At 40.0% G+C, this 14,572-nt stretch overlaps 2 protein-coding genes across 2 annotated transcripts; one reads left to right on the forward strand and one right to left on the reverse strand.

The window, feature by feature from the left end:
• Nucleotides 1-798: 798 nt before the first annotated feature.
• Nucleotides 799-5,815, reverse strand: LOC111329742 (uncharacterized). The gene is made up of 2 exons (XM_022934503.2): nucleotides 5,378-5,815; nucleotides 799-2,830 (listed from the first exon to the last, which is right to left on the reverse strand). Exons 1-2 carry the CDS (start codon nucleotides 5,553-5,555, stop codon nucleotides 1,803-1,805), a joined length of 1,206 nt encoding a protein of 401 aa, XP_022790238.2. The 5' UTR covers nucleotides 5,556-5,815; the 3' UTR covers nucleotides 799-1,802.
• Nucleotides 5,816-8,766: 2,951 nt separating this feature from the next.
• LOC111329774 (sialin-like) lies at nucleotides 8,767-14,467 on the forward strand. Its single transcript, XM_088727464.1, has 11 exons — nucleotides 8,767-9,050; nucleotides 9,202-9,535; nucleotides 9,675-9,711; nucleotides 9,936-10,135; nucleotides 10,285-10,372; nucleotides 10,723-10,809; nucleotides 11,155-11,285; nucleotides 12,006-12,155; nucleotides 12,701-12,830; nucleotides 13,494-13,738; nucleotides 14,229-14,467. Exons 2-11 carry the CDS (start codon nucleotides 9,341-9,343, stop codon nucleotides 14,397-14,399), a joined length of 1,434 nt encoding a protein of 477 aa, XP_088583590.1. The 5' UTR covers nucleotides 8,767-9,050; nucleotides 9,202-9,340; the 3' UTR covers nucleotides 14,400-14,467.
• The last annotated feature ends 105 nt before the right edge of the window (nucleotides 14,468-14,572 follow it).

A 14,572-nucleotide genomic window follows, 5' to 3' on the forward strand; every position in this document is an offset into this window, starting at 1 on the left:
GGTTTGTAAGGAATATCAGAAGCGGATGACGTAAAACAGTTTGTTTTGAAAATAACGTAATTCACTTAGTAAAATGATATGGGTAAAATCTATATATACGATAATGTGGCGCCGGAGGCTAACTCGACCTTTTAGGAATGCTTTCATTTTTTCTCATTTTGAAGATTATTGTAAAATTGGCTTATCTGAAAAATTTGAAGATTGGAGAACCGCTTCCCGTTTCCGAAATACACGTGATAGAAGTTTCGTTGCGAAGGAAGAATTTCGCGGAAAAATAGAGATACGAACGTGGTGTAATGGTGTTTGCGGTCGCGCGGCGTTTCCTTTAGTTATAGACATTTTTGACACATCCATTTCATACGAAACCATTTGCTTACGAATTACTAGCCTGCGAAGCAAGCCCTGGGGGAGAGGAGGGGGAATTGGGGCGAGCGGAATGTGCGAAGGGGAGAGGGAGGGCCGTCCCTCTCCCCTCCGCACATTCCGCTCCCCCCCAATCCCCCCTCCTTTCCCCCAGGGCTTGCTTCGCTGGCTAACAATTACAAGCGGCCTTTAACCATGGACTCAGGCCGTTTTAACGAAGATGGAAAGTCTAATCTCGTCATGCAAAACGTACACTTTCATTTCGTGACGTGTTCAAACCAGGGCTCTGCTCTAGCTGGTAGCGCTTCGTTCAGTCATGACAGAAACTATGACACGAATTTCTTTTCACCGTTCTTTCTCAATCAAAGGCTAAGGAAAATATGGAATGGTGGTGTGTGCGGCGTGTTCACGGAAGATAAGAAATTTACTAAAATAGGCGGGGGTTATGTAAAGTTTTATTTATCATCATGATCACTAATTCATCCAAATATATTCAGAAATTGAGGAATTCTTACTAGAAACATTTCTTATAGCCATTTTGGCGCTCAGGGATTACCCGATGTTCAAGACTCATGGAGCGATTTACGATTGAATGTCGAAAGGAATTCGGAGTTCTTGCTCTGCGATTGGTTTCATTTTTAGCCAATCAGATGCGACTAATCCTGTCTCCCGTTTCCCCGCGCTCAAACCGCTAACCTATATTTCGTTGAATTTTGATTGAGACTTTGGAACAATTTCCTTCTTTCTTATTGTCCGCTGTGATTACTTCAGTTTTGATTGATTTTTTTTCCAACCCTAATTCGAAAAGCGCTCTTGAGTCAGATATCATTGCAGCATAAGATCGCTTTCGGATTGATTGTCGTAAATCTGAAACCAAAGTAATCACAGTGGCCAATCAGAAGAAAGGAAAATACCACAAAGAGAGAAAGTCAAAGCAAATCAATCCAACTGCCTAAAGCGCGGGAAAACGCGGGCGACCAAATCGTGATTGCTTCTAGTTTTGAATCTGATTGGTTAAGAGTGTGGTGCGAGTTTTCTGGACCAATCACAGAGTGGAGTAAAGCAAAACTACTGCAATCCTAGATTACTATAGACACTCATCTGAAAACTGACTTAGTTTTGGTTTTCAAGGTTTGTTCGCGAAAGTTTAATTTTAATCTAAAGAGGCACTTAATATGAGGTTATTTATAGTTAACAATGCAGTCTTTCAACAACAAACATATGAAACATATGTGTGAACTGCGGTTATGAGACGTATATGAGAACGATCCTTCGCAGTAAAGCACTATTTGAGCAATAGTGAAAATCAGACCTGAAAAAAAAAAAAAATTTCAGGCCTGTATTTCAGACTCAATGGTACTTAACTGGCTGTCTGATTACTTAAAAAATGCAGTCTTTGCTTTGAAAAATTATCGCTGAGATTTCGCGCTATATACGAATTAATTATCGTCTTTGTCCTCTGCAAGATCAGGACTCGAAGCCTCCTGTATCGCCTTTAGTTTGTCCACCATTTTATCAATCTCTTCGTCGCTGTCTTCGTCTAAGTTTCCCTCGAACTTCACCCCAACAGGAAGACTGAACGATGTGCGACTATCACGATGTAGCGCAAACTCGTTGCTAACCGACACTTCCAGGTATGTTTTGGTAGAACTTCGCTTTTTTAGACTTTCTCTTGTCCTGTAACCACGATAGTAGCTCTGAATCGTGACGGCAGCTTCAGATCTGGTGCGCCGAATCTGACGAACTCTATATCCTCTGTAATTAGCTTGGATGGTTGTTGCAGCGCTATTTTTGTTTCTCAGCTGCTCTCGGGCGTAATAACCGCGATAGTTTGATTGGATCGTGGTAGCGGCGTTATCTCTCCCCAGTTTTGCATCTTTGTCGACATCAACACTTTCGTCCATGTTGTCTCTGTCATTTGCCGCATTGCCGTCCACAGCTATAAATTTGCTCCCGCTTTCGTCAGTGTCCATGTTCCGTTCACTTCGAATCGCTTCTCTAGCTCGGTGCCCTCTGAAAGCTGACTGTATTTTCAAGGCTGCAGCTTCTTCGTCTTCCCGCCATGAAACAGGGCTATCCTTACGAACTGGTCGCGAAATGCCGCCTTCTTCCAAGCCTTTCCTAACTGTGTAGCCCCGATATCCGGCCTGGATCGTTATCGCTGCCTCGTTTCGCGCTTTTAATGCCTGGCGAGCATTGTGACCACGGTAACTAGCTTGTATACAAGTGGCAGCCTCGTGTTCTTTCCCGCCAAAATTTTCTGCAGCAGTAGCTGGCGTTTCTTGCCGATGTCCCGTGTTTCTAGTCTCCTTCAAGGCTCCTGCTTCTTGTCGCACCTTATGCCCCCGGAATGTTGATTGTATTTTCGTGGCTGCTTTGTCAAGTTCTCTTTTACTGGCTCCAGAGGGTTCATACCTATAATAGCCGTCTATCTGTGATCCTAATAAACAGTCATCGTACCCTTTCTCTGCGTAACAAAGGGGAAAAAAATACGCACACAATGATGGACACGTTCTTAATGTATGTCACAAGGAATCATTTTGCCATGGTAAAATTAATTGCATCGACAGAAATCAAAGAGTTTTTTCGGCGATCCATTTTCATGTAAACAGAGGTCCGCAACGGGTGTAGAGTAAGTCTTTGTTTGTGGTTCAGGCCAAAGAAACTTGTCAAAGAAAACTCGAAAGAACAACCGCTGTACTTAAATTCTGCATAATATATAGATTTAGCCAAGCCTAAAAGCGGAGCTCCCAAGTTCGTAATATCAATGATAACATAAAAGATGTGGCATTTGGCCAGACTCGCTTGAGACACCCCTCCCTTCGTTTTGATAGTCTTCCCTACACTACCCGTGCAATCTGAAGGCACGTACATACGTGCGCTCGGTCAGTCACGTGACAACCAAACGAAAAGAGGTTGACCATATTCCATGGGTATGGGGCTCTGCCCCACGCGAGCTGAAAGCGTCAATGTCAGTATCTCAGCAACTACGCACCTACCCCTTCCCCCTAACCTAACAACAGTCAACTGATAACAAGTTAAGGTTACTGTTGGGTTAGGGGAGGGGTGAGTGCGTAGTTGCTAAGATACTCATTTTGATCGAGATTTTCTTCGATGCCTACTTAAAACTTTGGGTAACTTGATTTTTTTTTAAATGACTGAAAAGAAAAAATTGGTCAAGACACTTAAGTAATTTTATATTCCGTAAAAAGAGACAACGTAGTTGCAAAACCACATAAATCGAAGGATATTTAACTTACAGGCCAGAATTAGTGTGAACAAGACAATCATGAATCGATCTTCTTCGCCTATTGTTTAGTGCAGGCTTCATTTAATCTACTGGTCTGACGCAAATAGGGGAAGAGTAAATATAAAAAATTACACAGAAATAAAACAGAAAACAAAAAACAAAGCAAAAAATCGAGGAAAAAAAATCCAAAAATAAGTAACAAAACAGAAAAATAAATGCGATAATAGGAGCTATCTAGGAAATTATTAGTCAATTGTTCCGGCTTCCTTGAGCAATATTCATTTCCTGTTCCACTGAGCTAATACGCCTCCAGCTTTTCAGGCATAATAACTTTAAAACTTATTTCCTTTATTTGCTAAATTGCTTTTTGGCACTGCATAACAAAAGGTCTTTCAACGAAACATTCGCATCTGCTTCAGAAGCGGTAGGACCTAAAGGCGAAATTCAGGTTTTACATCGCAATTGATATTTCTTCGGTAAGTTTCTTGGTTTTAAAATTGTTTTTCTAATAAAAAAAAAAAAAAGAAAAAGATCAGTGTTAGGGGCTAGCGGAAAAAAAGAATATGTCTTTTCCTCTTAATGAGTCAGTTCTTGAAGAATAATAAAAACATTTAAACAAAAAAACGAATATGGCTAAACATTTTAGTGTCACCGATTTGAATTCAAATCAGGGTTTGATTTCACACTTCCTAAAGTTTGGGAAATCTTTTTCGGATAAGGATTATCTCCAACTAAACTTGCGAATTTTTTTTCTTAAGATTCTTGAGAAAATTACATTTTGGCAGGTGTTAATAAGCACTATTTGAGTAGATAGGAGTCAGTTCTCTAGTATTGAAAAAGCGCCGCTCCAGATGGTATCTTATCAAGATCAGTAACAGTTTTTGGTCCAAGGTGGGCTAGCAAAGAAAATCAATAATATTATTTTGATGAAAATAAACTAAGAAGAATATTTTATGAATTTTACATACAAGATCTAGGCTAAGCAATTTATGCATCAAGGGAATTAAAGCAAAAAATAGAAAACAATCTTTTTATCTAGGCTATTTACGATTCGCTCGGCTTGAATTGCACGAAAAATTAATTGCTACAACGAAGATAATGCGTTTTTAGACCAGTTTTGAGCATTATCCCCAAAATCCATTATTGCTTTTAAATTCTCAGAAAAATTTGTGCTTAATCTATTTAATTATATTCTGCGCGAATGTCAAAAAATGGAACGAAGAAGTTTCAATAATTTACAATAATCGTAGCGTTTTCTAACGTTTTCAGATATTTATTCGAAGGAATAATAAACTGCATCTTTTGAGGAATAAACCATACAACTATTTCTAAACTTAGTTCTTTGCTGTTGAATTCAAAACCCCATTTCGATCTTTTGTTATTTGTTGTTCACAATTTGTACACAACTTCGGCGCGATCGCAGACTCAGCGGGGTGCTTTGGAAATGTGCAAGTGATTTAACCCGTTTCAAAGCTTTTTTAAAAAGAATTTACAGGGAGAAACTACTTGGTGAAGATTTCGCTTCATCATTTCACAATGATGTGATACACGCAATCGTAACAAGATTGACTCGCGCGTTTAAGAGGCATTTGAGAATATTTGTGTAACAGTACCGGTGTTAAACAGATCACACTTCAAAAGTAGTCTTCACAACTGACTCTGTTTTAACTAACAACGCTGCAACGCGAACACAAAATAATATCATTACTAGGAATCAACATGCGTCTTCACAAACTCTAGAGATAGTATTCTGATCAAACGAACCTTGACGCTCTTTCAACTTTGTATGGAAGTAATCCGCAGCAAATTTGTAAATGTTGTCTGGATTGCAACGCAAAATTTCCACAGTTAGGCCTTCGAGCAAGTTTCTGAAGCCACTTGGGACTGTCAGTCGCTTACGAAAGTCCTCAGAGTCTGTGGGTACTTGCGTATCCTCGTCCATTTGAAGAAGAACGAATTCGAATGTTGACTGTCTTTTTGTTCGGAGATCGAAACTTCGATAAACAACGTTGCGACCCCGTAAATTAATGAACACATTCGCTGTCGCTTTGGCGACAAAGGCATTTATATTCTGTTTCGGCGTTTACAATTATGTTGCTATTGTTAGGATCTCAGTGTGAAATTATCGGGTGACGAATGGTTGGGGTAAATGTCTCTTTTAGTAGTGCTGTGCTCTTTGTTTTTGGCAACAGCTCTCGCTAAATTATCCATTATCTATCTTAAAGATGGCAGTTTTTTTAGCTTCTCATTTAAATTTGAATTTGTTTAATGGGCTTGTCTGTGTAAACGACTTTTGCAAAACAATAACATTCACTTAACGCCTTGATGTATCGATTTCCTTAGTTAATCTGTCACGCCAGCTTAACTGTTGATGCGTGATGGTTCTCGTACTTAGACCTTTCCTCTCCTCCAAAAAAAGCTAGAAGCTCTGAGTACAACTAACATTCTGAAACTGACAATCTGTTAATTCTCTTTTGCTCCAATCTGAGACTCGTTTTGCAGGGTTGAATTTGTTGATGGAAAGGCTGAAAAAAAAAACAAAAAAAAAAACAAAACAATAAATCAGGCCTCGAGAGCGAGAGGACGCCTTAATATATCGATTTCCTTAGTTGATCTGTCACGCCAACTTGACTATTGATGCGTGACGGTTCCCGTACCTCTAATAATAATAATAATAATAGTAAGGTTTTTATGAGCCTATTTAAGAATCTCAATGCGCTTACATAGCATAATAACAATAAAATATAACAATGATACTAACAGTCAGTAGTACCTACACTAACAAAATAAATTCTACGTATGATGGACGATCCTCGCAGTAGATAGCGCTATTTGAGCAATAGCGAAATTCAGACCTGAAAAAAATCAGGCCTGTACGGGACTCGAACCACTGACCTCTGCGATACTAGTGCAGCGCTCTAACCAATTGAGCTAACAAGCCAACTGAGAGCAGGCCGTTAAGTTGATTCGTAATGAACCCGTGAAAGTGATAAATGAGATAGAATAAATATATGAAAATCATATATTTTGAACTGCGGTATTTGATACGTATGATGGACGATCCTCGCAGTAGATAGCGCTATTTGAGCAATAGCGAAATTCAGACCTGAAAAAAATCAGGCCTGTACGGGACTCGAACCACTGACCTCTGCGATACTAGTGCAGCGCTCTAACCAATTGAGCTAACAAGCCAACTGAGAGCAGGCCGTTAAGTTGATTCGTAATGAACCCGTGAAAGTGATAAATGAGATAGAATAAATATATGAAAATCGAATATATTTTCATATATTTATTCTATCTCATTTATCACTTTCACGGGTTCATTACGAATCAACTTAACGGCCTGCTCTCAGTTGGCTTGTTAGCTCAATTGGTTAGAGCGCTGCACTAGTATCGCAGAGGTCAGTGGTTCGAGTCCCGTACAGGCCTGATTTTTTTCAGGTCTGAATTTCGCTATTGCTCAAATAGCGCTATCTACTGCGAGGATCGTCCATCATACGTATCAAATACCGCAGTTCAAAATATATGATTTTCATATATTTATTCTATCTCATTTATCACTTTCACGGGTTCATTACGAATCAACTTAACGGCCTGCTCTCAGTTGGCTTGTTAGCTCAATTGGTTAGAGCGCTGCACTAGTATCGCAGAGGTCAGTGGTTCGAGTCCCGTACAGGCCTGATTTTTTTCAGGTCTGAATTTCGCTATTGCTCAAATAGCGCTATCTACTGCGAGGATCGTCCATCATACGTATCAAATACCGCAGTTCAAAATATATGATTTTCATATATTTATTCTATCTCATTTATCACTTTCACGGGTTCATTACGAATCAACTTAACGGCCTGCTCTCAGTTGGCTTGTTAGCTCAATTGGTTAGAGCGCTGCACTAGTATCGCAGAGGTCAGTGGTTCGAGTCCCGTACAGGCCTGATTTTTTTTCAGGTCTGAATTTCGCTATTGCTCAAATAGCGCTATCTACTGCGAGGATCGTCCATCATACGTATCAAATACCGCAGTTCAAAATATATGATTTTCATATATTTATTCTATCTCATTTATCACTTTCACGGGTTCATTACGAATCAACTTAACGGCCTGCTCTCAGTTGGCTTGTTAGCTCAATTGGTTAGAGCGCTGCACTAGTATCGCAGAGGTCAGTGGTTCGAGTCCCGTACAGGCCTGATTTTTTTCAGGTCTGAATTTCGCTATTGCTCAAATAGCGCTATCTACTGCGAGGATCGTCCATCATACGTATCAAATACCGCAGTTCAAAATATATGATTTTCATATATTTATTCTATCTCATTTATCACTTTCACGGGTTCATTACGAATCAACTTAACGGCCTGCTCTCAGTTGGCTTGTTAGCTCAATTGGTTAGAGCGCTGCACTAGTATCGCAGAGGTCAGTGGTTCGAGTCCCGTACAGGCCTGATTTTTTTCAGGTCTGAATTTCGCTATTGCTCAAATAGCGCTATCTACTGCGAGGATCGTCCATCATACGTATCAAATACCGCAGTTCAAAATATATTATTTTCATATATTTATTCTATCTCATTTATCACTTTCACGGGTTCATTACGAATCAACTTAACGGCCTGCTCTCAGTTGGCTTGTTAGCTCAATTGGTTAGAGCGCTGCACTAGTATCGCAGAGGTCAGTGGTTCGAGTCCCGTACAGGCCTGATTTTTTTCAGGTCTGAATTTCGCTATTGCTCAAATAGCGCTATCTACTGCGAGGATCGTCCATCATACGTATCAAATACCGCAGTTCAAAATATATGATTTTCATATATTTATTCTATCTTAAAATAAATTCTATTCTATAAAAACCTATGTAGTGTTTCACAATACTAAAAATAAAATTTCCGGAAGAGGAATGTTTTAAGGGCAGATTTAAAAGACGAAAGACCTTCTTTTCTCTCCTCGAAGAAACGAGAAGCTCTAAGTACAGCTGAGATGCTGAAACTTATAATCTGTTACTTCCCTTTTGCTCTCATTTGAGACTTTTTCCAATCAGTTGAATTTGTTGGTGGGAAGACAGTAAGAAAAAAATAAAATAAAAAAAAAGAAATTCGGTCCTCGAGAGGATTCGAACCTGTGCGGAGGCGGGGGGGGGGGGGATAACTTCCCTCTCCCCCTTTCTGCCTACTTCAAAATTTGACAGATGTGATAAAAATGCGAATAACCAGTTAAAGATAATTTACAAAATAAAAACAATTTTCTGTTGCAGTAAACAGAGCTTGTTTTTGACCAGTCAGGGAGCAAATGACGTAAAATGGATTTAAAAACATCAACAGGCGATCAAGGACCACTTTATCTCAAGATTGTGCCCTACTGAAAGCTAGCGAACAACAAAACGCTAATTACAAAAAGAGAAGCCTGTAATTTTCGTGGTACTGACGAAACGACAAAAGAGAAAAGTCTAATTTCACTGGTACGTAATGCTATAAGATTGTTCGGGTTCTTTGTTCGGTAAAAGAATTTTTTTTTTGTACAGGGTAAATGCTTGACACAGTTAGATCGCTATTAATTTCCCCACTAGCCCCCCATGCTACAGCTCTCATCGACTGTTCGCTTTGTTTCAGACCTCCATCAGTAAAACAGAGGCATGACTTTTGCCAAATTGTAATAAAGAAAAAATCAGCACCATTGTTTTTGTATAAATCACAAAAAAAAAAAAAACAAGGGCAGTTAAACAAGAGGAAAACAGCTGGTACCTGTGAAATGACTGAGGACAAGAAAATAACACAGTCTCCAAGTCTTGGTAACGCAAAATATTTTCCTCCAATGCGTTACATAGTGGCCACAATGAGCTTTCTGGGTTTTGCAAACATTTACGCTATGCGAGTAAATCTCAGCATGGCTATTGCTGTAATGGTCGCAAATCAGACGATTATACACGATGGCATGGAGGCTCAGGTACTGTGCTTTTTCTGAATTCTCGCTTGATCGATTCGAGAGTGAAATGAAACTTCAGGTTATTTAATTTTTTTCTGAACAGAATATGCTTCATTTGTTAATTTCAAAAATGTTTCACTCGTTTCTCTAAAAACCTTAGGAGCCTGCGGAGTTTTCGTGGAATACAAAAGTTCAAGGTAACTCCGTTCTATCGTTCCATGGTTCCATGGTTTCATCGTTCCATGGTTTATGGTTCCATGGTTCCATGGTTCCATGGTTCCATAGTTCCATGGTTCTATCGTTCTCATCGTTCCATTGTTCCTTCGTTCTCTCTTTCCATCTTTCCATCGTTCCTTTCGTTAATACCGGTACTGGACCATTAAATGAAAATGATAATCAACCCCCTTCAATTTCTTTCCAGGGTTAATTCTCAGTGCGTTCTACTATGGCTACATAATAACCCAGCTTCCAGGTGGAGTTTTAGCACGAAAATTTGGTGGCGCCACGATCCTCGGATTGAGTGTTGGAACCAGTGGGGCTTTGACAATGTTAACACCTCTTGCTGCGCGTGCGCACGTCGGGGTGCTTATTGCCTTACGGGTCGCAATAGGGATGGCTGAGGTAAAATTGGAATAAGTTCGTTTTTCATTCTACACATTTGTGCATTATTTCACCTTTTAAATTTTAAGTCGATACCATCGGTATTACAGGAATGTTACACCTCCGTCATTCAAAGGCTCACGCCTTTTTTTTTTTTTGTTTATTCCCAGGGATTTGTGTATCCGGCTGGGCATGCGCTGTGGAGTCAGTGGGCCCCTCCATTGGAGAGGAGCAAATTGGCTACATTCAACCCCGCTGGTATTGCTGCTTTTTTGTTATGGCACAATTATCATAATTAGTTTATAAAGTATTAAACATCTTGATATCACGGTCCTTGTTTCAAATAAGAAGTTGGTGTAAGCTCCAACCCCCCACCGCGCTTAAAAGCCCTACCAAATTAGGTTTTACCGAGCCCAAAATGCAAGTTTGTGAGAGGTTGTCCATCGTATTGATTAAAACGTCATTTGATATTATATTACCAAATGCACTAAAAATGTTGTTCGGTAGTCCGGATAACTTTGGATGAATTTCCTAATAAATACGATATTTTCATGTGCGTTATGGATGAAAATCTATTAGCATGTTTTTCCTAAATTCTGTTTTGTCAGGATCAAGATTGGGTATCATTATCTCCATGTATCTATCAGGCTACCTCGCCTACAACATTGGTTGGTCCTCAATATTCTATGTCTTTGGTGAGTATAAAAACGAAATGAATTCAATACCAATTTCATCAAAAGTGAAAAGCGCTCCCAGAACGAGGTTGCAGATTCAGTAGGCCATTTCCGTTTTACCTTTGGCCTCTTTAACAAATGAGGTCTGGTATGAAATTGAGATTAATCGAAATTAATTTGTATGTGAGTGAAAACTTATCATCATGTGAAAGGATAAGCACCACGTCTCGTTTTGAAAAGTAGCCAAAGGTAATTCGGGAACGGGCTACCCACCACATTTCCTCTATTCTTCTCCCATGCATTCGGGACAGAGATTCGACGGTTCTTAAAGTTAGACCTTACTAAATTGTGTTACCCCATCTATAGGAACCAGTGGCGTGCTGTGGGCTGTTATCTGGTTCGCACTGGTAAGGAATTCTCCGTCGAAGCAGCCATGTATTTCAGTCAAGGAATTAGAGTACATAGAGGGTAGTCTGAGAAGTGATCTGCATGCCAAGGTATAAACAAGCGATGATCAATAAGCTTATTTTCTGTTTTAATTTCTTACGGGTTCTGGCAGACCCTGATAGATATGCACAGAATTGGGAAAGAGTTCCACATAACCCCAACATTAATTATGCATTTCATAAAGACTAAATATAAAGGTTTCTTTGTAATACTCTATGCATAATGTATGAGGTTATGTGGAACTCTTGCCCAGAATTGTTTTAAACTCCGGTTAAAGTCAAGGATAAATGCTTTGAAAAGTATTGAGTTTTGGAGGTTATCTTTTAGATGCGAAGTAAAATAAAAACGTTGTGCGTCCACAGCCCTCCTGGCGCTGTTACACGTGAACGGAGCGTGGAGTTGAACGCTAGTATTGTAGTTGGCCCGCACGCACGCACGTGCGCACGATCGAGAAGATGCGTGCACCATGAAGTTGTCTCTTGCAGCTGCAGTGAAGTATCCCAGTTTTAAAAATCAAACCAATTATGTACAACTGACAGATTTTTCTCATTGTTTTGGTATGAAGAATTCATAACAAAGGCATCCATTCACCAAAATATTGAAATCTTAGCATATAAAGACTAATCTGCAAATTTTTTATTGTAACCGTTTGAAATTTTCTTTGGGAACCCCATTCACTATCCCTCTTCTCTTCAATTCCCATCAAACTGCAACCCTCTAGTATCTTTGATTAATTGGTCTTTTAGTCACGCTTATGCTTCTTTTAACAGGATGTTGCAATTCCTTGGAAGTCGATATTTACTTCTTTACCTCTGTGGGCCATTATGTTTGCACATTTTACGCAGACCTGGGGTCTTTACACCATGATGTCAGAGCTGCCTTTGTATTTTAACCAGAGACTTCATCTAGACCTTAAAAAGGTACTTTGAAACTGCACAATCAATTTGAAATTGAAAAACGCTGAAATCTGCTTTCTTGTATTGTAGCCCACGCTGTTCAAGCTAATTACGGTTCCTGTAGCTTAGAGGCTGGGAAATATTGCTACTCCCCCTATTGCTACCCCCCTGTTGCTAGTCCATTGGATGAGGTTATGTTCCGTCACTTTGTCAGTTTTTCACCTAGACGAAGAGACGCACAGTGAGAGCTAGGTGTCTTCAGTGTTAATGGCTAACGCCAATCTCGTGCCCAGATCCTACCATAGAACTGTATTGTAACCGCTTGGCCGTGGAAGGTCTGGGTACAACTCTAGGCAAGCACTCAAACCCAGACCCCAAAAAGCCAGGCCGAATGCATCCCTGAGGGATGCGCTTTTCAACGGTTCTCCTTTCTTTAAAAACCAACTTCGATTCAACCACCCAACTGAAGGCTATCACTGCTGCTTTTATCCTTTTCTTTTCCGTACAATGATAAGCAGTGATAAGAGATATGACTCCGAAAAGTATATGATTTTTTTCTATTATTTTAGACCTCAGTGGCTTCAGCTTTACCATATGTTCTAGTTCTACTTGTTATTATATCTGGAGGACAACTTGCTGATTACCTTCGGAGCCATTTCTTCAGCACCAGAACAGTAAGAAAGATCTTCAACACAATAGGTAAAGAATAATAAGGTTATAAAGTTGCTTAGGTTGAAATAATTTCTTCGCCTAAAAAACACAAAAAAGCTACTCTGTGAGAAGCTAGAAGTGCGTAGGTTCTCTAATTTCCTCTTGCCAACTAGTACAGAGAAGATGCAGGAGACGGGCCAACGGTTTATCGTCCTTATCCGAGAAGACTGGAACGTCTAACCGTTTGAAGATGTCATCTAACCGTTTGAAGATGTCATCTAACCGTTTGAAGATGTCATCTAACCGTTTGAAGATGTCATCTAACCGTTTGAAGATGTCATATAACCGTTTGAAGATGTCATCTAACCGTTTGAAGATGTCATAGCATGGACAGCATATTCTCCTTAGTTATTTTAAGACCTTGAGAGTTGGTCCAGTCCAGTCAAGTGAAATTGAACGGCGCGATAGAAGGACCGAAAAAAACCAAGGGGATTTGGGTCTGATTTACGGGATCCTGCGAAGTTCTGTGTGAGCATTGGAGTAATTTTTTGCTAACGTTTGACCAAGCTGAAAACTGGATGTCTTTCGCCGGGGGGGGACACAATAGTTAGAGAAAGAGTGGGAAGGGGGGTAGTGGAGGAGGAAGGAAATAATCACGAGGAACAAATGCTGTATTTAATTTTTAGCCACCTTCTTCTTTCCATGCCCCAGGATTTGTGCCAATGGTAATTTTTCCAATAGCAGCTGGTTTCATCAAAGAGGCTGACCACACGACTGCCATAATGATGATGATCCTAGGTATAGGCTTGAATGGTTTCGCGGAGTCAGGATTTTTGGTGAATCCTTTGGATATTGCACCAGCACTGGCCAGTGTATTGTTGGGTGTCACCAATACGGCAGCAACACTGTCAGGAATTATTAGTCCCACTTTGTCGGGATTTATCGTGCAACATCATGTAAGAGCACGTATGGATAATTTCCGTGCAACTGATGTTCTTTTTGTTTGAGTCTCTCAGCTTGTGTCAGCCATGTAATCAGTCAGGCAGGCATATGGTTCGTTGCTAATTTATCATTCAAAGTGAGTGAGTGAGTCAATCTGATCAGTCTCGTCGGTCAATCAGTCTACCTGTCTGTTGGTCAGTTTATCGATCCGGTATTCCGTCAAACTATCAACATTTCAATCTTTCAGTCTGTATATCTGTCAGGCTGTCTTTTTGTCTGTCTGTCTGTTAGTCGGTCTGTCTGTCGCACCGTCGGTCTTTCAGTCAATCAACCACATGATCACTCAGTCAGTAAGACAGATAGGTATCTAGTCCATCCGTCATTTATTCACTCATTCACCCCTTCACTTATTTGAACAATTAGTTAGCCAGTCAATCAATCAATCAGTCCGTCTGTGTGTTTGTCTGTTTGTCCATAAGGCGTCCTCCTTTTCTTTCCTAATAGAGTGCCGAAGAATGGAGAATGGTTTTCTACATAAACGGAATAGTCTATCTTGCTGGTGGAACATTTTACTTGCTTTTTGCTTCCGGCGAGAAACAACTCTGGGCCAACGGAACCATGTGTGACAAGCTATCTGACATTGAGTTGACAGCGCATGAGAGCAAGGAAGAATAAGCTGACCAGTATTCGTAGAAATGAATCTGAACTGTAAATCATGTTAAATAAAAGTTTTTTTTTGTTCATTTCTTTGAAAAAAGGAATGTTGTTTATTGTAGTAATCTTTGCAAACGTGCTCGACATAAGAAATAAAATCTTCCATTCAGCCGGGAGATGAAACGGATAGGCAT

Source organism: Stylophora pistillata, chromosome 7 (assembly GCF_964205215.1).
Source record: "Stylophora pistillata chromosome 7, jaStyPist1.2, whole genome shotgun sequence".
NCBI classification, from domain to species: Eukaryota; Metazoa; Cnidaria; class Anthozoa; order Scleractinia; family Pocilloporidae; genus Stylophora; species Stylophora pistillata.

Bases quoted from the DNA above. Each gene is read 5' to 3' on its own strand.
- LOC111329742 (XM_022934503.2), bottom strand. From the start codon at position 5,555: ATGGACGAGGATACGCAAGTACCCACAGACTCTGAGGACTTTCGTAAG. The intron at 2,831-5,377 runs GTTCGTTTGATC...TTTGTTACGCAG, and splicing joins AAAGTTGAAAGAGCGTCAAG to AGAAAGGGTACGATGACTGT.
- LOC111329774 (XM_088727464.1), top strand. From the start codon at position 9,341: ATGACTGAGGACAAGAAAATAACACAGTCTCCAAGTCTTGGTAACGCA. The intron at 10,373-10,722 runs GTATTGCTGCTT...CTGTTTTGTCAG, and splicing joins GGCTACATTCAACCCCGCTG to GATCAAGATTGGGTATCATT. The intron at 12,156-12,700 runs GTACTTTGAAAC...CTATTATTTTAG, and splicing joins TTCATCTAGACCTTAAAAAG to ACCTCAGTGGCTTCAGCTTT.